The following is a 21,843-nucleotide window of genomic DNA, read 5'->3' as shown; positions in this document are numbered from 1 at the left end:
ACCATAATTAAGTACATACTTTTCCACAGATACATGTACACAAATGCAATTACCCACAGGCCCTCATCCACACATGCAACCACACACGCGTACACTTAAGATCCTTGCAAACTCAGCCCCCTGTTCATTCATTCATTCCTTCATTCAATCGTACTTATTGAGCGTGTATTATTGACTGTAAAAATAGCAAATATTATTGTAATATTATTAATATTGGCTGTAATAATAGCACTGTACTAAGCACTTGGACAATAGAACAATCAACAGAGCCAGTCCCTGCCCCGTATACACACCGGCACCCACGGCTACAAACCAGTTTGCCTGCAAATTCGGCTGTACGTTCATTCGTTCAGTCAATCGGACTTATTGAGCACATACTGTGTGCACAGCACTGTGCTAAGCGCTTGGGAGAGGACAGTGTAACAACAAACACGTACACAAAGGCACACCCGCGCACACTTGTTCCTCCGGACCTCGCCCACCCCCTCGTTCACGTGGACGGCCTCGACGCCCTCTCCCCGCCGACCTCGGGGGTCTGTGTCTTCCCCTCTCCCAATTATCCCCCTCCTCCAGAACTGCGCCGACAGCAGCTTCACGGTCTTGGGAGAGCTTCGCAAATGCGGACTGACGGACAGCGAGACCTGCTTGAAGACGGTCACCCTCAACCTCCACGGAGGCCAGACAGTAAGTCCTCCCGCCCCAGGATCCGCCCTATCGGCCCCCAGGTTCCTACCACCCCAGGATACGACTTATTTGGATCAGGCCCCGACCCTAGGCCCCACTCCCAGGCTCTTCCCACCCCAGAATCTGCCCTATCAGCCCCCAGGCCCCACCCCAGCCTCCTCCCACCCCCAGGACCTGCCCTATTGGGACAAGGCTCCACCCCCCGACTCCTCCCTACCCCAAATCCACCCTATCAGTCCCCAGGCCCTGGCCCCAGGCTCCTCCCACCCCAGGATCTGCCCTATCGGCCTCCAGGCCCCACCCTAACACCTCACCTCCCATCCATTCATTCAATCCTATAATAATAACATTTGCTAAGTGCTTACTATGTGCCAAACACTGTTCTAAGCACTGGGGAAGACAGAAGGTAATCAGATTGTCCCACATGGGGCTCACAGTCTTCATCCCCATTTTACAGAGGAGGGAACTGAGAGACGGAGAAGTTAGAGAAGCAGCGTGGCTCGGTGAAAGAGGCCGGGCTTGGGAGTCAGAGGTCGTGAGTTCTCATCCTGGCTCTGCCACTTGTCTGCTGGGTGACTTTGGGCAAGTCGCTTCACTTCTCAGTGCCTCAGTTACCTCATCTGCAAAATGGGGATGAAGACTGTGAGCCCCACGTGGGACAACCTGATTACCTTGTATCTAGAAGCAGTGTGGCGCAGTGGAAAGAGCACGGGCTTTGGAGTCAGGGCTCATGAGTTTGAATCCCAGCTCTGCCACTTGTCGGCTGTGTGACTGTGGGCAAGTCACTTAGCTTCTCTGTGCCTCAGTTCCCTCATCTGTAAAATGGGGATTAAGACTGTGAGCCCCACGTGGGACAACCTGATTCCCCTGTGTCTACCCCAGCGCTTAGAACAGTGCTCTGCACATAGTAAGCGCTTAACAAATACCAACATTATTATTATTATTATTATTATTACCCCAGCGCTTAGAGTGCTTGGCACATAGTAAGCCCTTAACAAATACCAATATTATTATTATTATTATTATTAAGCGGTTTGCCCAAGGTCAGGCAGCAGACAAGTGGTGGAACCGGGATTAGATTTTATTGAGCGCTTACTGTGTGCCTTGTACTAAGCCTTTGGGAGAGTACAATATACTAATAACAATTATGATATTTGTTAAGCGCTTACTATGTGCTAGGCATTGTATTAAGCTCTGGGGTGGGTACAAGCAAATTGGGTTGGACACAGTCCCTGTCCCACATGGGCTTACATTCTCAATCCCCATTTTACAGATGAGGGAACTGAGGCCCAGACAATTGAGATGATTTGCTCAAGGTCACAAAGCAGATAAGTGGGGGAGCCGGGATAAGAACCCCTGACCTTCTGCCTCCCAGGCCCCGGGCTCTATCCACTACACCGTGCTGCTTCCCTAATATAACAACAATATAATGTAACAACATTCCTGCCCACAAAGAGTTCAGTCTTGAGGGGGAGACAAGCATCAATATAATTAATACAATTGATATAAACAAATAAATGACAAATAAATAAATAAATAAATGACAGACATATATAGATATATACATAAGTGTTGTAGGGATGGGAGGGAGGGTGAATGAAGAAGCAAGTTAAGGCAACACAGAAGGGAGTGGGAGAAAAGGAAAGGAGGGCTTAGTCAGGAAAGGCTTTTGCATGGCTTGGCAAGAGCCTGGGCTTGGGAGTCAGAGGTCATGGGTTCCAATTCCGGCTCTGCCACTTGCCTGCTTTGTGACCTTTGGCAAGTCACTTAACTTCTCTGTATCTCAGTTCCCTCATCTGTAAAATGGGGATGAAGACTGTGAGCCCCACGGGGGGACAACCTCATAACCTTGTATCTACCCCAGCGCTTAGAACACTGCTTGGCACATCGTAAGTGCTGAACGAATACCATCATCATCATTATTTTTATTATCATTCTGACTTCTCCCATCCCAGGATCCACCCTATCGGCCCCCAGGCCTGGCTCTCAGGCCTACTGACCTGTAGGCTCTGCCCTCCTGACTCTGGTCCTGCCCCCAAGTCCCTCCCCTCCACCCGAGGCTCCGCCTTATTGCCCCCCAATCCTGACCCCTCATCTTTGACCCCTCATCCATCTCCACCAGGTGATTAAGGTCCAGTCAGACGGCGGTGTGTATGTGAACACCATCTACACCCAGCTGCCCTTCTCAGCAGGTACGGGGGAGGGGGTGGACCTTGGGGGGCGGCCTTCCCCGGGGCCTTCTTGGCCTGGCCCCCATTGGCTTCGCGGCCTCACGGGGAAGAGTCAGGAAAGCCAGGGATTCTAGGCCCGGTCTGCCCAGGTCCTACCGTGTGACCACAGACAAGACACTGGACCTCTCCAGGGCTCTCTTTCCCCATCATAAAATGGGGGTGCGGCCTCCCATCCGGACTGTGAGCCGCGAGGGGGCTGGGGTTGGGGTCAGCCCTCCTTGATCCGCTGCAGCACTCAACACAGCGCTTAGAACACAGTAAGCATTTAGTGAACACCAAGATTATTATTACTCCAGACTTGAGTCCCACAGCCGGGAGCCAGAGGGGAAACAAATCGGGGTGTCCCGGGATTGCCATCCTGAATCTCCCCAAGACCGCCCCCAGCCACCGGCCCTCAGCCTCCAGACCTGCATTTTGGGGGAGAATTTGACAGAGCCCAGACTTACTTTGGCAGCGGGCCCCACTTGGCAGCGGGCACTCCTTGGCAGTGACTCTTATGTTGCGTGCCTGCAGCCAACATGACCATCTTCCGGCCATCGACGTTCTTCGTGATAGTGCAGACCGGCTTCAGCCTCCAGCTGCAGATTCAGGTCGTGCCCGTCATGCAGGTCTTCATGACGGTGGACTCTTCCCACCAGGGGCAGATGTGCGGTAAGAGCCCCGGCCCCCGGCCGCCCCTGTGGGGTGGGGGGCACAGGGGGACCAGCACCCGTAGTGTCAGCTTGTCTGCAGGACTCTGTACTGGTTGCAGAGTGCCATACTGGGCACCTTCTGGCTGCAGAGCACTGGATTGGACACTTTCTGGCTGCAGGGTGCCTCCTGGCTGCATAGTTCTGTAGTGGGCCCCTTTTGGCTGCAGAGCACTGAATTGGGTGTCTTTTGGCTGCAGAACACTGTACTGGGTACCTTCCGGCTACAGAATTCTGTACTGGGCCCCTTCTGGCTGCAGAGAGCTGTACTGGGTTCCAACTGTGTGCAGACTGTTGTATTGGGTGCCTTCTGGCTGCAGAGTACTGTACTGAGCACCTTCTGGGTGCAGAGCACCGTACCAGGCACTCTACAGTATATCAAGTGAGAAAAGACATGATCCCTGCCCTCAAGAAGTTTACAATCTAACGGAGGAAGCCAAGCAGACACCGATTTACACACACACACATTGCTCTTCCACCTATCAATCAATCAATCATATTTACTGAGCGCTTACCATGTGTACTAAGCACCCACCCCAGAGCCCCGTGGCCCCAAGGCACCCCCAGAACCCGCCGGGCCGTCCGTTCCACGGCCCCCTCCCTGCCGGTGCGTGGTGACCCCCCCGTCCGGCCCGGCAGGTCTCTGCGGAAACTTCAACCAGAACCAAGCGGACGACTTCAGGGCGGTGAGCGGCGTGGTGGAGGCCACGGCGGCCGCCTTTGCCAACACCTGGAAGACCCGGGCCGACTGCCCCAACGTCCACAACCTCTTCGAGAACCCGTGTGCCCTCAGCGTGGACAACGGTACTGTGGGGGACAGTGCTCCCTTCCCCCGGCTTGGCCAGGCTGGGTCACTGTGGAGAGTCAGGGACGGAGAGGGGAGAGCCAGGGGTGTGGGATGGTCCATCCTGGGTCACTGGGGGACAGTCAGGGACAGAGAGGGGAGAGTCAAGGGTGTAGGACAGTCGGTCAATCAATTGCATTTATTGAGCGCTTACTGTTCATTCATTCATTCATTCATTCATTCAATAGTATTTATTGAGCGCTTACTATGTGCAGAGCACTGGACTAAGCTCTTGGAATGGACAAATCGGTAACAGATAGAGATAGTCCCTGCCCTCTGACGGGCTTACGGTCTAATCGGGGGAGACGGACAGACAAGAACAATAGCAATAAATAGAATCGAGGGGATGAACATCTCATTAGGGCAGAGCACTGTACTAAATGCTTGTGAGAGTCCAATATAACAATAAACAGACACATACCCTGCTGATTCTCAGACTTGGGGAGGCCCCTCTATCACTCAATCAATCGATGGTATTTATGGGGTGCTTACTGTGTGCAGGGCACTGTACTAAACGCTTGGGGGAGAATTATACAACATTCTGCCCACACCCCCACTCATCGGACAAGGAAACCCACACCCCTGACCCCATCCTGACCCCAAAACGGACAAGACAGGGAAGTCTGGGGGGCGGGGGGGGGGGCGCTGGGAAAGGTGGGCTCACTGGGAGACTCAGAAAGTCTCTATCAATCAGCAGAAGCAGCATGGCGTCGTGGCTAAAGCCCGGGCCTGGGAGTCAGAAGGTCATGGGTTCTAATCCCTGGCTCTGCCACTTGTCTGCTGGGTGACCTTGGCCAAGTCACTTCACTGCTCTGTGTCTCAGTTCCCTCATCTGTAAAATAGGGTTTGAGACTGTGAGCCCCACATGGGACAGGGACTGTGTGTCCAACCCAATTTACTTGTATCCACCCCAGAGCTTAGTACAGTGCCTGGCACATAGTAAGCGTTTAACAAATACCACAATTATTATTATTATCATTCAGTAAATCAATAAATAATCCCAGCTCTGTCTCTTATCTGCTATGTAACTTTGAGCAAGAAACTTCTTTTCTCTGTGCCTCAGTTCCCTCATCTGTTAAATGGCGATTAAGACTGTGAGCCCCATGGGGATATTAGTTTGTAACCACCCCAGCGCTTAGTACAGTGCCTGGCGTATAGTAAATGCTTAACAAATACTAGTTACAATTATTACCGCCCCCGCCGAGGGCAGGGGCCAAGATGACTAACTTTCTCTCTCTCTGTGTCGCTGTCTCTCTCTGCAGAGAATTACGCCCAGCACTGGTGCTCCCTGCTGACCAACTCCAGCGGGATCTTCGCCCCCTGCCACCAGGCCGTGAACCCTGCCCCCTACTACACGGTAACGGATAAACGGCCCCCCGTGCTTTCTCATGAGCACTGAGGGATGCCCGTCGTGGAGTGACTACGAACGGTTTCATCTCTCTTGCTCCTCTTACCAAAGGCTCCAGCCTGTTTGGGGTTGGTTTTTTTTGGGTGGCATTTCCTAAGCGCTTATTACGTTCCAGGCACTGTTCTAAGCACTGAGGTAGACACAAGCAAATCAGGTCGGACACAGTCCCTGTCCTAAATGGGGCTCACAGTCTTCACCCCCATTTTACAGATGAGGGAACTGAGGGACAGAGAAGGGACGTGACTTGCCCGTGACGTGTGGCAGAGCTGGATTAGCACTCACGTCCTCTGACTCCCAAGCGTGTGTTCTTTCCACTAGGCCACGCACGGAAGCTGCAAGTGGAGAGGATTGTGGGTGGTCCCGGAAGGCTAAGGGGAAGTCTGGGGGGTCTGCTTATTGTTCCCAAAACACAAATGCAAATTTAACGAAGAGGGTGGGGGTCCCGGTTGGGTGGAAAGGGTCACGGCAAGGCATCCCAGGAGGGCCTCCCGGCAGGTGGGGTCACAGAGCTGGGTCAGAATTGGGGGGCCCCGTGAGGTGGGTGGTCCCTGGGAATGGATGGGGGGGAGATGTCTGGGCTCGGCGGGGGTCTCTGACGCAGGGTCCCTTCGCCCCCAGAACTGCATGTTTGACACCTGCAACTGCGAGAAGAGCGAGGATTGTCTTTGCGCGGCCTGGTCCTCCTACGTGAGGGCCTGTGCCGGACACGGCATCCTGCTGCGGGGCTGGAGGGGCCACGGCGTCTGCGGTGAGTCGGGGGGGGACCATCCACGGGGGGCTGGGGGTGGGACTGGAGGGGCCATGGCGTCTGTGGCCAGTTGGGGGGCCTCATTCATTCATCCATTCAATTTATTCGATCGTATTTATTAAACACTCACTGTGTGCAAGAGCACTGTCCTAAGCGCTCGGGAGAGTACAATACAACAATAGTCCCTACCCACAGCGAGCTTCAGTCTAGAGGGGGAGACAGACATGAACAGAAAGAAATAAATGGCAGGGATGTAAATGCGGTGGGGCTGGGAGAGGGAGATGAATAAAGGGAGCAAGTCAGGGTGACACAGAGGGAGTGGGAGAAGGGTTTCGGGCGGCTTAGTCAGGGGACTTAGATAGACGAGATGGAGGGGCAGGGAGAAGGTTGGCATTAGAGGAGCGAAGTGTGTGGGCTGGGTTGGAGTAAGGGAGTAGCCAGGTGAGGTAGGAGGAGGCAAGGGGGTGGAGGGCTTTAAAGCCAATGGTGACAAGTTTTGGGTTGGGGTATCGCCTCTTGGGTTGAGGCCCCGCTCCTGGTGGTAGTCATGCCCCTCTGGGGACCCTTCAGGCACACACTCCGGGCGATTGGGGTGCCTCAGAAGCCCCTCTCTTCCATTGCCCCCCAAAGACGTGAGGAGCCCCCAGATATGCCCCCTCGTTTACCCTCAAATGGAATTTATTTACTCCTATTAACGTCCGTCTCCCCCTCTAGACTAAGCTCCCTGTGGGCAGGGAACATGTCTCTGTCCTATCGTGTTCTCCCAAGAGCTCAGTACAGCGCTCTGCACACAGTAAGCGCTCAATAAATACCATGGATTGAGCGATTTTCTCTAACGGCTGCTTCTCTCCCGCCTCCAGCCAAATATACGACCTCGTGCCCCAAGTCCCTGACCTACAGCTACGCGATAGAGTCCTGCCCGCCCACGTGCCGGGCGCTGAGCCAGCCGGACGTCACGTGCGCGGTCCCCTTCGTCCCCGTGGACGGCTGCACCTGTGCCAACGGCACCTACCTGGACGCCGGGGGCCAGTGCGTGCCCGCCGCCAGCTGCCCCTGTTACCACCACGGGGCGCCCGTGCCCGCCGGCCAGTCCTTCCGCCAGAACGGTGCCATCTGGTAGGCATCAGTCTGCCCTTCTGGGAAATGGGCATCTCTGGTCCGCCAGTCCAAAGGATGAACGGTCTCGGTCTGTACATCTGGAGGATAATAATCATTATGGTATTTGTTAAGCCCCTAACTGTGCCAAGCACTGTTCTAAGCGTTGGAATGGATACAAGTTAGCCAAATTGTCACTGTCCCAACATAGGGCTCACCCGCTTAAACCCCATTTTATAGACGAGGGAACTGAGGCCCAGAGCAGTGAAGTGACTTGCCCAAGGTCACACAGCAGACAAGTGGAGGAGCCGGGATTAGAACCCATGACCTTCTGACTCCCAGGTCTGGGCTCTATCCACTACGCCGGGCTGCTTCTCACTGAAGCCACATGGGGATTAACGGGGATTGTGAGTCGATGATTGAGACAGAAAGAGACCAAGCAGTGAGAGAAAAAGAGAGGGACGGAAACGCAGAGACCTGGAGAGTTTCCCTTAGGGATTCAGGTTACGCGACTAGTGAGATGCTGAGGGTTAGGGTTCTAATCCTGACTCCGCCACTTGTTAGTTGTGTGACTTTGGGCAAGTCATTTCACTTTTCTGGGCCTCAGTTCCCTCATCTGTAAAATGGGGATGAAGACTGTGAGCCTCACGTGGGACCACCCGATGACCCTGTATCTCCCCCAGCGCTTAGAACAATGCTCTGCACATAGTAAGCGCTTAGCAAATACCAACATTATTATCATTATTGTTATTATTATTATTAAGGTGGTTGACAGGGTGGGCCTGGGGAGAGCCAAGGAGCCAGTGGAGAAGGGGCTTTGGCTAGGGGCTCCTTCTGGGGGGGGGGTAGTGGGAGAGGGTATGGGGGCGGTGTGGGAAGAAATGGTTCAAGCATCCAGTTCTCAGATGAGGCTCTGGGTCCGGCTGGGAGTGGGGAGGTTCTGGGTGATTGACAGATTAATCGATTGATCGGAAGCCGGGTCATGTCTCCACAGCTCCTGCTCAGGGGGGAAGCTGAACTGCTTTGGGGAGATTAACCGATTCCCAGGTGAGTTAGTGGGTGCCCCAGCCCCGCTCCCACCCCAGCCTAGGGCCCACCAGGAAGCCCGTCCCCCTCCCCAGTCCAGACCCCCGCTCCTCCCTGGTGGCTCGACCCCCCCTCCCCCGCCTGGTATGCCCGTTCCCTGAATTCTGGTCCTTGACCCTTGGTCCTTAGTGTCCAGCCTTTCACACTCGGTCTCTAACCTTTGGTCCATGATGCCCGGTCCCTTGACTCCTGGCCCTTGACCCCTTGGCCCCCGGTCCTTGATGCTGGGCCTTTTCTTAACAACCAGTGCCGGCCTTTAACTCCCAGCCCTTGACCACTGATCCTTGAGCCCCCAGTCCCTGACGCTGGGCCTTTCCCTGACCCCCAGTGCCATGTCCTTGGTCCCTGCTATCTGGTGGGGGGTCTGGGCAGCCTCCAGACAGCTTTTATGTGGGTGGGCAGATCTCGCCCCAGGCTGTTCCATTTGTGGCAGGACCGGGACTGGGGCTGGGAGACAGGGAGGACCAGCAGCGGCCCCTTTTGGTCCAGATTCAGCCCATGAGGGGTGTTTCCCAGAATGGGCATGGAGCGGGAAGGGGGTCCTATCCCAGAAAGCCAGGGGTTGGGGAGACCTCTCCCATTTCTGCCCCCGTGGAAACGCCCGCCCCTCGACTTTCCTTCCAGTGTGCTCCCCTCCCATGGTCTATCTGGACTGTGGAAACGTGTCGGCGGGGACACCGGGGGTGGAGTGTCTGAAGAGCTGTCAGACTCTCGACATGGCTTGCGTGAGTGTGGGGTGAGGGGCCCGGGGGCTTCCTTCAACCAGGGATGGAGGGGGGGAATGGTTTTTGCCCCTTTTCTGGAGGGGGAGACGGAGACCCGGAGAGGCTCGGTGACTTGCCCCAGATCTCCTGACACCCAGCCCCGCGCTCTGACCACCGAGCCTCACTGCCCCGGCCTTCAGATTGGAAACAAATAGAGCCCGTAGACCGGGGACCCCCCCCCCCACAGTCCCTGCCCACCCTGTCCCACCTCGCCCCTGCCAGCTGCCCAGCTGACCAGTTCTGGCTTCCCTGCACCACTGCCCTGCTAACCAGCCCTGGTCTTGTCCTGTGACTGGCTCAGACCTCTCCCTGCCCCGGTGACCGGCGCTGGCCTTCCCCCGCCCCAATGACCAGCCTTGGCTTTCCCCACCCCACTAACCAGCCCGGGAGTATCCCCCGGCTCCGCTGACCGGCCTCAGCTTCCCTCCACCCCAGTGACCGGTCTCACCTTTCCCCACCCCGCTGACTATCCCAGACCTATCCCCACCCCCCTGACTGACCCAAGGCCTTCCACCACTCCACTGACCAGGCCTGGCTCCCCCCGCCCCTCTGACCAGCTCAGGCTTCCCCCAACCCTTCTCATCATCCCGGGCCTCCCCCTACCCTACTGACCATCCCCGTCCTCCTCCCGCTACATTGTCCTGTCCCAGCCTGCCCCTCCCCACTGACCATCCCCATCCTCCTACCAACCCCGCTGACCATGCTCGGCCTCCCTCTCTCCAGTACAGCACACGTTGCGTGTCTGGCTGCATGTGCCCCGGCGGGCTGGTGTCGGACGGGAAGGGAGGCTGCATCACCCCGGAGGCCTGTCCGTGCGTCCACAACGAGGCCAGCTACAGCCCGGGAGAGACCGTCAGGGTGGATTGCAACACATGGCGAGTGGCGGCCGGGGGCCGGGGACGAGGGCTGGGGGGTCCAGATGGGAATCCCCAGGGTCCTCCCCGCCCCAGCCTCCCACACTCAACTCTTTGAGCACTTCCCTTTACCCTCGCTGATCACTTTTGATCGGTCTCTGTGAACCACGTTTATATGGCTGTTTCCCCCATTAGAGGCAAAGCTCCTCATGGGCAGAGGACTTGTCTTGGACTTCTGATGCACTTTCCAACCACTTAATGCAGTGCATTTCATCCAGGAGGCACTCAATAAATATTACTACTCCGATTACTGCTACTACTGCTATTAGCCAGTCATATTTACTGAGCGCTTACTGCGTGCAGAGCACTGTACTAAGCACTTGGGAGAGGACAATACAACAGTAAACAGGCATATTCCCTGTCCCTAACGAGCTAATAGTCTAGAGGAAGACCCCTACTATTACTACTATTTATTATCATCATTATTATTGTCATCGAGTCGTTTCCGTTTCAGAGCGACTCCATGGATATACTTTCTCCAGAACGTTCTGTCCTCTGCCATAATCTGCTACCTTTCTTACGGTTCTTCCGTTATCGTCATTATGGTTTCTATCCATCTAGCTGCCGGTCTGCTTCTTCCACATTTTCCCCGGACTTTTCCTAGCATTAGTGTCTTCCTCAGAGAATTAGTCCTCCTGATGATGTGTCCAAAATAGGCTAATCCAAATCGAGTCATCTGGTTTTCCAAAGACCACTTTGGTTTAATCTGCCCTAAAATCCATCTGTTTGTCTTTTGGGCAGTCTATGGGATTCGCAAAAGCCTTCTCCAGCACCACATATTCAAAAGAACCGATGCTTTTTCTATCCTGTTTTTTCACTGTCCAGCTTTCAGATACCTCCGTTGTCACTGGAAGCACCAGAGAGTTCACGATTTGTATTTTTGTAGCAATAGTTACATTAGCACATTTCATGATTTTTTCCAGGCTCTTCTAGCAAGTCTTACTATTACAAAGTAAGCGCTAAATAAATAGGATTGAATGAATGATTACTACCATCATTATTACTACTGCTACTATTAATAATTATGGTATTTGATAAGCGCTTACGACGTGAGCCGTGCTAAGTGTCGGTGTGGATACAAGCAAATCGGGCTGGACCCGGGCCCTGTCCCACCTGGGGCTCGTGATCTTAATTTCCATTTTACAGATGAGGTAAATGAGTCCCAGAGAAGTGAAGTGACTCGCCCAAGGTCACACGGCAGACAAGTGGCAGAGCCGGCATTAGAACCAAGGCCCGAGTTCTATCTGCTAAACCATGTTGCTTAGAGCAGCAGCCTGGTTAGTGGCAAGAGCCCGGGCTTGGGAGTCAGAGGATGTGGGTTCTAATCCCAGCTGTGCCACTCCTCTGTTGTGTGACCTTGGGCAAGTCACTTCACTTCTCTGTGTCTTAGTTCCCTCATCTGAAAAATGGGCATTAAAAGTGTGAGCCCCATGTGGGACAACCTGATTATCCTGTATCTACCCCCGTGCTTAGAACAGTGCTTGGCACATAGTAAGTGCTTAACAACAATTGCCACAATTATCATCATTATTATTATTATTATTCCCAACTACTGCTGCTGTTACTACTATCACTGTAAAAACACACTTATCCACTTATCCATCCTGGCCATCCCTTGTGATAGCCGCTGGTGTCTTTTTCCCCTTGGTCTGACAATCAATCCATTCATGGTGTTTACTGAGCATCTACTGTGTGCAGAGCACAGTGCTGAACGCTTGGGAGAGAACAATAGAATTAGTAGACACATTCCCTGCCCTCAAGGAGCTTCCACTCTACTGTGTGCAGAGCGCAAAATGATCCAGAGGCAAAATAATTTCCCGCTAGAAAAGGAGACGGGGAGGTGGGGTGTGCAGGTGGAAACGTGGGTAGTGTGAAGGGTGTAGAAGGTGGCACGGTGTTGGGGGCCAGGGAGAGCACCCGAGGGGCGGCTTTCGTTGCTCGCCGGAAATCTTTCCCACTCACCTCTCCCACCCCCACCCTCCACAGCACGTGCAAGGACCGGGTTTGGGAATGTACCCAGGAGGCCTGCATGGGCACGTGCTCCGTCTACGGGGACGGACACTACGTCACCTTCGATGGGGAGAGCTTCGCCTTCGAGGGGAGCTGCGAATACACGCTAGCCCAGGTACACGGTCCACCTTCCCCAGGCGCCCCCATTCCCGGTCTGCCCTCTCCATTCTGCCCCCAGACATCCCCAGTCCAACTCTCCCCATCCCCCGGCACCCCGTCCGCCCCCATCCCCCGGCCTACTCCTGGACACCTCAGTCTGGCCTAGGCCATTCCCGTCCCCCGGATCCGCCCTCCGCCCCCCCAACAGCCCACCCCACCCCCACAGGACCACTGCGGGGGGAACGGCAGCGCCCCGGGCTCCTTCCGGGTCATCACTGAGAACGTGCCCTGCGGCACCACCGGCGTCACCTGCTCCAAGGCCATCAAGATCTTCCTTGGGGTGAGCGCCCACCGAGGGGGCCGGGGCTGGGGCAGTGGCCGCCTCCGTTGGCCAAAGGGAATTATCTGCTCTCTCTCAGTTGCGGCTTCCCGAGACACAGGGCTGGGGTGGTCCAGAGAGTTGCTCCTTTGTTTGGAAAGTAGCATTAGTATAATAGTAGCAGAAGCAGAATAGTTGTAGTAATAATGCTAGTGGTAATAATAATGTTAGTAATAATAGTTTCCTAGTAATAGCAATAATAGAGGAGGAGGAGGAAAAATAGCAGCAGTAGTTGTAGTAGAAGCAACATGGCGTAGTGGATAGAGCACGGGCCTGGGAGTCAGAAGGTCATGAGTTCTAATCCCCGCTCTGCCACATGTCTGCTGTGTGACCTTGAGCAAGTCACTTCACTTCTCTGAGCCTCATTTCCCTCATCTGGAAAATGGGGATTGAGACCGTGAGCCCCACATGGGACAGGGACTGGGTCCAACCCGATTTGCTTGCATCCACCCCAGCATTTAGTACAGGCCTGGTACATAGTGAGCACTTAATTAATACCACAATTATTATTATTATTGTTAGTAGTAGTAGAAGTGGCATGGTATAGGGAGAAGCAGCATGGCGTAGTGGAAGAGCACGGGTTTGGGAGTCAGAAGGTCAAGAGTTCTAATTTCACCTCTGTCACTTGTGTGACCTTGGACAAGTCCCTTCCCTTCTCTGGGCCTCAGTTACCTCATCTGGAAAATGGGGCTGGAGACTGTGATCCCCCTGTGGGAAAGGGACTGCGTCCAACCCGATTTACCTGTATTCACCCCAGCGCTTAATACAATGCCTGACACATAGTAAGCGCTTAACGAATATCATTAAAAAAAAGTGATGATTAGGAGTGGAATGATAATAGTAATAGTGGCACTATTAGTAGTAATGGCATTTACTGAGCACCCATTGGGTGCAGTGTACTGAGCACTTGAGTACAGTAATATTGGCAGACATGATCCCTGCCCTTAAGGAGTTTAGTCTACTCTGTGCAGAGCACTGTGCTGAGCACTTGAGGCAGGACAGTCGGGTGAGTAGACTGCCCTCAGGTAGCTTACAGCCTAACAGGGGAGTGCGGAACAGGCTATTAAGGGACTCTGGAGAGTTCGCCAGAAGCAGATGGGCAGGCCTAAATGATATAAAAATGTCACGAGCAAGAACGAGGGTACGTCAGGAAGCAGTGGTTGCCAGAAAGAGATGGCTGAATAAATAACGGACATTGCACAGGGGCAGAAGTGCTCCAGGGCGATAAAATCCTCAAGTGCTTGTGTGGCCGACAGGAACATAGGGAGGTAATTAGGACAGGCTGCCTGGAGGAGGTGGGATTCCAGCGGGTCGCTTGGGGTGGGGAGGGAGATCCAGGCTGGGGGACGGAGGCGGGGGACTGTGAGCCGGTGTGGGCGGTGGGGTGTGTGAGCTGGGTGGAGGTGGTGGGGGGAGATTGGATGTAATAATAAGAAGGATAATAGTAATAATAATAATAGTGGCATTTGTTAAATGCTTACTATGTGCCAGGCACTGTACTAAGCAGTGGGGCGAATACAAGCAAATCGGGTTGGATGCAGTCCCTGTCCCTCAGGGGGCTCACGGTCTTAATCCCCATTTTACAGATGAGGCAACTGAGGCAGAGAGAAGTGAAGTCAGTCAGTCGTATTTATTGAGCTCTTACTATGTGCAGAGCACTGTACTAAGTGCTTGGGAGAGGATTATTACCCTATTTATTTTGTTAATGAGGTGTTCATCCCTTGATTCTATTTATCGTGATAATGCGGTCTTGTTTTTGTTTCGTTCTGTTTTACTCTGCCATCTCTCTCCCCCAGTTAGACTGTGAGCCCGTCACTGGGCAGGGATTGTCTCTATCTGTTGCCGAATTGTCCATTCCAAGCGCTTAGTACAGTGCTCTGCACTTAGTAAGCGCTCAATAAATACTATTGAATGAATGAATGACTATAGAACAATAAACAGACACATTCCCTGCCCACAAGGAGCTTACAGTCTAGATGGGGCAGAGACAGACATGCATAGAAAGAAAGAAGTGACAGATATATACATAAGGCGTGTGGGGCTGGGACGGGGGATGAAGAAAGGGAGCGAGTCAGAGTGACACAGACGGGAGAGGGAAAAGACGAAAGGAGAACTGAGTCAGGGAAGGCCTCTTGGAGGAGATGGGCCTTCAATAAGGCTTTGAAGTGGGGGAGAGTCATCGTCTGTGGGATTTGAGGAGGGAGGGCATTCCGGGCCAGAGGCAGGATGTGGGCGAGAGGTTGGTGGTGAGAGAGACGAGATGGAGGCCCAGGGAGAAAGTTGGCATTGGAGGAGCAAAGTGCGCAGGCTGGGTTAGAGTAGGAGAGTAGCGGGCTGAGGTAGGAGGGGCAGGGAGTTTCTGCTTAGGTAACACCTGTCTCTTCCTCCCCCAAACCCCCAGAGCTACGAACTGATCCTCAGCGAGGGGGACATCGCGGTGGTGGAACGGGGAGCCGGTGGGAGCATCCCATACAGCGTCCGGACCATGGGCATCTTCCTGACCATCGAGGCCCAGAACGGTCTGGCCCTGCTATGGGACAGGAAGACCAGCATCTTCATCAGGCTGAGCCAGGAACTCAAGGTGAGGCTCCGGAAGGGGAACCCCGAATTCCCTCCTCTTTTATCGTCTTTGTTAAGCGTTTACTTTGTGCCAGGCACCGTACTAAGCGCTGGGGTAGATACAAGATAATCAGGTTGGGTGCAGTGTATGTCCCATGTGGGGCTCACAGTCTCAATTCCCATTTAGCAGATGAGGGAACTGAGGCAAAGGGAAGCCAAGTGCCACACAGCAGACAAGTGGCGGAGCCCGGATTAGAACCCAGGCCCCTCTGACTCCTGGATCTGTGCTCTATCCACTAAGCCACGCTGCTTCGCAGTGATCCTGTGCAGATCACTGGACTGAGCGCCTGAGCAAATAAAGTTAGTAGGCCCGGTCCCTGCCCTCAAGAGGTTTCCAGCCTTCTGTGGGCATAGCGTTGTCCTGAGCGCCTGGGAGAGTCCAGTAGAGTCCGTACACATGATCCTTTCCCTCAAGGAGCAGGACAGAGTGAGAGGTCTCAGGCTCCGGGTAGGCTCTAGACAGGCCCCCTCCGCCCGCCTCCCCAAGCCGACCCCAACCTCTCCCCTCAGGGCCGGGTGTGCGGGCTGTGCGGCAACTTCGACGACCACGGGGGCAACGATCTGACGACGCGCAGCGGGTCCGTGGTGGGCGACGTGCGGGAGTTCGGCAACAGCTGGAAGTCGTCTCCCTCCTGCCCCGACGCCGTGACTCCCAGAGACCCCTGCACCGCCAACCCCTACCGCAGGGCCTGGGCCCACCGGCGCTGCGCCATCCTCCACAGTGACGTCTTCGCCCTCTGCCACCGCCAGGTACGGTCAATCACAGGGGACGGTGGGGGCGGGACCGCCCTCCCTCCTCCTCCTCCTGCTTCAAAGTCTTACTGAGGCACATCTCCTCCAAGAGGCCTTCCCTGACTAAACCCTGGAACGCCACCCCTCCTCATATAATAATAATGATGATGATGGTATTTGTTAAGCGCTTACTATGGGCCTAGCACTGTTCTAAGCGCTGACGTCATATCCGATGGACAGTGACTCTCCCTCCATTCAAAGCCTTATTGAAAGCACATCTTCATCCATTCAATCATATTTATTGAGAGCTTACTGTGTGCAAAGCACTGTACTGAGAGCTTGGGAGAGTGCAATAGAACAACAGACAGACAAACAACAACAAATAATAAACAGAAGACCTCCAAGAGGGCTTCCCTGACTAAACCCTGGAATTTCTTCCTTCCTCACATCCGACAGACAATGAATCTCCCTGGCTTCAAAGCCATACTGAGGGCCCATCTCCTCCAAGAGGCCTTCCCTGACTCAGCCCTCCTTTCCTCTTCTCCCACTCCCTTCTGCGTCGCCCTGACTCGCTCTCTTTATTCATTCCCCCTCCCAGCCCTACACCACTTTGGTCCATATCACTTATTTCTTTCTATTCATGTCCATCTCCCCCTCTAGACCCTAAGCTCATCGCGGGCAGGGGGTGTGCCTGTTCATTGTTAAATCGTCCCCTCCCAAGTGTTTAGTACAGTGCTCTGCACACAGCTCAATAACTACGATCGACTGACTGACCTGACTAATCGATCAACGGTATTTATTAGCAGCTACCATGCGTATTCCTGGGCTGAGAGCTCAGGGACATCTGATAGAGTTTGGCAGACACAGTCCCTGTCTTTGAGGAACTTCCAGTCATCTGTGCGCAGAGCACTGTGCTGAGCACTGCAGAGAGCATAGTAGAGTGAGTGCCCTCCAGGAGGTGACGGCCCAACTAGAGGATGGACGTAACGGGGAGCGTGGCTGAGCTGGGGGCGGGGCAGCGGGGAGGCCCGTGGGTGGCCGGAGGGAGCACAACCTGATGCCAACCCTGAGCCACGATGCCACAACCCGGCGAGCTCGGGGCAGCACTGGGGGGTGCGGTCTCCCGCTGGCCTACTTGCCCCTGGCCCTCTGCCCCAGCCTGACCTGCCGACCATCCCCGTGGTGGCGGGCAGGTGGAGCCGTCGAGGTTCTACGAGGCCTGCGTGAACGACGCTTGCGCCTGCGACAGCGGCGGGGACTGTGAGTGTTTCTGCACCGCCGTGGCCGCCTACGCCCGGGCCTGCAACCAGGTCGGGGTCTGCGTCTCCTGGAGGACCCCCGACATCTGCCGTGAGTGCCCGTCCTCACACCCCCAGACGGTTCCGGGCCTGGAGCAGGGGGCCGGGAGGAGGGCGGGGCCGGGGGCAAGGGAGTCGGAGAGGAGACGAGCTTGGGTCAGGGATGGGGACACGGCCCCCACCTTCCCGGAGCCGGACGAAGGGGATCGAGGGGTCAGTGGTCCCCCTGAGCCCCGTCCCCGGCCGCCGGGGCCGGACGGAGCGACCGCCCCCTGACCCGGCCTCCGGCCCCTGTTCCCCCAGCCCTGTTCTGCGATTACTACAACCCCAAGGGCGAGTGTGAGTGGCACTACCAGCCGTGCGGGGATGCCTGCATGAAGACCTGCCGTAATCCCACCGGGAAGTGTCTCAACGCTCTTCCCGGGTTGGAAGGTAATGACCGACCCGGGGGCGGGAAAGAGGGGCGACAGAAGGAAGGGAGGAAGGCCCCGGAGAGAGCCATCCTCTGTGCCCATCTCAGGCTGCTACCCAAAATGCCCGGCGGAGAGGCCCTTCTTCAGTGAACACGACATGAAATGCGTCTCCCAGTGCGGCTGCTACGACTCAGAAGGAAACTACCACCAGCTTGGGGTGGAGGTCCGCGCCCCCCAGAACTGCCAGCGCTGGTGAGATTGAGCCGGGGGAGGAGCCCGATTCCAACCTCCCCACATGAAGAGGGACCCTCCCCAAATCAATCAAGGAGGATGGCCTAGTGGATAGAGCACGGGCCTGAAATAATGTTAATAATAATAATTATGGTGTTCGTTAAACACTTACTATGTGCCTGGCACTGTTCTAAGCGTTGGGGTAGAATCGAGTTAATCAGTTTGGACACAGTCCCTGTCCCACAAGGGGCTCACAGTCTTCACCTCCATTTTCCAGATGAGGGAACTGAGGACCAGAGAAGTGAAGCAACTTGCCCAAGGTCACCAGGCACACAGGTGCTGGAGCCGAGATTAGAATCCCAAGCCCGCGCTCTTGCCACCAGGCCAAGCCGCCTGGCAGTCAGAAGGGCCTGGATACATAGTAAGCGCTTAACAAATACCACAAAAAGAAGGACCACGCTGATGCAAGAACTTATCCTATACCACCTTGACTACTCCATCAGCCTCCTCACTGACAGTAATAATAATAATAATTATGGTATTTGTTTAGTATTTACTATGTGCCAGGCACTCTACTAAGCACTGGGGTGGATACAAGCAAATCAGATTGGACACAGTCCCTGTCCCACGTGGGGCTCACAGCCTTATTCCCCACTTTCCAGATGAGGCAACGAAGGCCCACAGAAGGGAAGTGACTGGCCCAAGGTCACACAGCAGACAAGTGGCAGAGTTGGGATTAGAACCCATAATCTTCTGACTCCCAGGCCTTTGCTCTATCCACCCTGCCTGTCTAATCTCTCTCCCTACTCCAGTCCATACTTTACTCTGCTGCCCGGATCATTTTTCTATAAATTCATTCGGTCCTCGTCTCCCCAATCCTCAACAAGCTCTGGTGGTTGCCCATCCACCTCAGCATCAACCAGAAAGTCCTCACCATTGGCTTTAAAGCCCTCAATCAGCTCACCCCTTTCTACCTCACCTCTCTGCTCTCCTACTACAACGCAGCCTTCACACTCCGCACTTCTAATGCCAGTCTCCTTACTGTACCTCTATGTCGCCTATCTCACTGCCTACCCATCGCCCACCCCTGCCCTCTGGCCTGAAACTCCCTCCCCCTTCCCACAGACGATCACTCTCCCCACCTTCAAAAATCCTTATTAAAAATCCCATCTCCTCTGAGAGGCCTTCCCAGACTAAGTCCTCATTTTCCCTTCTTCCTTTCCCTTCTTCATCATCCATGCAAAAGGATCTGTCCTTTTTGAGAATTTGATATTCTCCCCACCCCTCCATTTACATCCATATCCATAATTCATTTCAATTCCCCTTTCTAGACTATGAACTCATTGTGGACGAAGAACTTGTCTACCAACTCTGTCGTATTCTCCTCTCCCAAGCACTTAGGACAGTGCTCCGCATACAATAAGCGCTCAATAAATACCACTCGTTATGGTATTTGTGAAGCTTTTACTATGTGCCAGGCACTGTACTAAGCACTGGGGTGGGTACAAGCAAATCGGGTTGGACACAGTCCCTTGTCCCAAGTGGAGCTTACAGTCTCAATCCCCATTTTACAGATGAGGTCACTGACGCACAGAAAAGTGAAGTGACTCGCCCAAGCTCGCACGGCAGACAAATGGTGGAGTTGGGATTAGAACCCATGACCTTCTGACTCCCAGGCCCGTCCTCTGTCCACTATGCCATGCTGCTTCTCTATTAATAATAATGAGAGCATTTATAAAGCACCTACTGTGTGCTAAGCGCTGGTGTAGATACCCAGTTATGAGATCAGACACAGTCCCCATCCCACAAGGGGCTCCCCGTCGACCTCAACCCCATTTTACAGAAGGGGAAACAGAGGCCCAGAGAGGTTCAGGGGCTTTCCTAAAGTCGCACAGCAGGCCAGAAGCAGAGCTGGGACTGGAACCCAGGTCTCTCGACTCCCAGCTCCATATCTCATCCACCCTCTCCCCTTTTGTATGCATTAGTGATGAAAGCTGCTTGGGACATAGTGAGCACTTAAAAACACCATCATTATTATTATCATTTTTATTATTATTAGAATGAGACCCTCCTCACCCACTCTCCATCTTGGGCCCCAGGGTCTGGGCTTAATTACCTGAGAAAAGCATAATTAAGATCGGCTCTTTCCTTGATCTCCCCTGATTCACAGATTTTCCTTCCTCTCTCCCCCTTTCCTTTAGCCAGTGCACCCCCGAAGGCATCGAATGCCTTCCGGACCAGATGGGTAAGTCCCGACTGGGTCCCCAGGAGCCGGGAGGTGATGGTGGGGTCTTTGACAAGGCGCCTACTACAGCTCCAGGACCTAGGGGGTGCTCAGTAAATGATATGATTAGGAGCCCCGGGCCATCACTGCAAAGGTGGTGGTTTCGACACTGCCCACCAGGTGCTGGGAAGCCTTCCTAAAGTCACATCTTCTCCAGGAAGCCTTCCCTCATTAAGTCCTCATTTCCCCACCCTATTCATCCTCCCTTCTGCATTACCTACACACTAGGTCTGTACCCCATAAGTTCTCTGACGCTCACCCCACCCCCCGCCCCACGACCCTTCCATCGCTGAGCACGAGCGCTCAGTACAGTGCTCTGCACACAGTAAGTGCTCAATAAATACCATTGATCGATGCCCACATCCTTCTACTCTACCCCTATCTAATTTATTTTAGTGACTCTTTCTCCATGTAGACTGTAAGCTCCTTGAGAGCCAGCATCAAATCTCTGGTACTGTCCTCTTCCAAGCACTCAGTAGAATGCCGTCCGCACACACGAGTGCTCAGTACAGGCCATCGGGTTGACTGGCGGGTGGCTGGATTGTGGCCCGCAGCCTGCACCTGCGAGTACGAGGGGAAGATGTACCAGGTCGGAGAGCTGATCTACCACACGTCGGACGGCACCGGGGGCTGCCTGACTGCCGTGTGTTCCCCCGGAGGCCGCATCGACCGCACCTCCGAGGCCTGCACCCACGCCCCGTCCACCACCCCGTTCTCCTTCTCCACCCCGACCACGACACGGCCCACCACAGGTAGCACCACGGCCGGACAGTGGGAGGACCGGGGGGAGGGGGCGAGCCCCGCTCTGAGCGCTGGAGGAGACGTGGGACCGTAGTGTCGGACGTGGGCCCGGGGAGGTCGGTGGACAGAGATGGAGAGACACGGGGAGGGGAGGAGAAGGGGGAGAGAGACAAGGAGAGAGAATGAGTGAGAGGTGGGAAGGAGAGAAGAGAGAGAGAGAGGAAAAGGGGAGAGGGGAGAGGAAGAGAGAAAGTGAGGCAGAGGGGAGGGGAGGAAGAGACGATGAGAGACAGAAACAGAAAAGAAGGGAGAAGAATAGGGAGAGAGGAGAGGAAGAGAGATGAGATAGAAACAGAGAGGAAGGGAGGAGAGGCAGAGGAGGAGAGGAAAAGAGGATGAGGGACAGAAACAGAGAGGACAGGAGGAGAGGGGGAGAGAGGAGAGGAAGAGAAGTTGAGAGTCAGAAACAGAGTTAGGGAAAAGGAGAGGTGGAGGAGAGGAGATAGAGCCAGAAACAGAGAGAGGAAGGGGAGTGAGAAGTGGGAGAGAGAGAAGATGAGAGAAGGAGGAGAGG

The 21,843-nt window shown here is 54.5% G+C and overlaps 1 protein-coding gene across 1 annotated transcript in view; it reads left to right on the top strand.

Annotated features, from left to right (window-relative positions):
- LOC103167280 (mucin-5AC-like) overlaps positions 1–21,843 on the top strand; it is a 78,209-nt gene that overhangs the window by 14,728 nt on the left and 41,638 nt on the right. Inside the window, 19 exon segments of the mRNA XM_039911647.1 lie at positions 574–684; positions 2,807–2,876; positions 3,429–3,566; positions 4,244–4,408; positions 5,711–5,805; positions 6,475–6,604; positions 7,465–7,720; positions 8,694–8,746; positions 9,410–9,510; positions 10,273–10,424; positions 12,450–12,588; positions 12,799–12,912; positions 15,353–15,532; positions 16,081–16,320; positions 17,496–17,652; positions 17,904–18,032; positions 18,121–18,265; positions 20,446–20,489; positions 21,083–21,280. Coding sequence (XP_039767581.1) covers positions 574–684; positions 2,807–2,876; positions 3,429–3,566; positions 4,244–4,408; positions 5,711–5,805; positions 6,475–6,604; positions 7,465–7,720; positions 8,694–8,746; positions 9,410–9,510; positions 10,273–10,424; positions 12,450–12,588; positions 12,799–12,912; positions 15,353–15,532; positions 16,081–16,320; positions 17,496–17,652; positions 17,904–18,032; positions 18,121–18,265; positions 20,446–20,489; positions 21,083–21,280 — 2,617 coding nt within the window.

The sequence above is a fragment of the Ornithorhynchus anatinus genome, chromosome 3 (genome assembly GCF_004115215.2).
Source record: "Ornithorhynchus anatinus isolate Pmale09 chromosome 3, mOrnAna1.pri.v4, whole genome shotgun sequence".
NCBI lineage: Eukaryota > Metazoa > Chordata > Mammalia > Monotremata > Ornithorhynchidae > Ornithorhynchus > Ornithorhynchus anatinus.
This window is presented reverse-complemented; position numbering and strand designations above follow the sequence as displayed.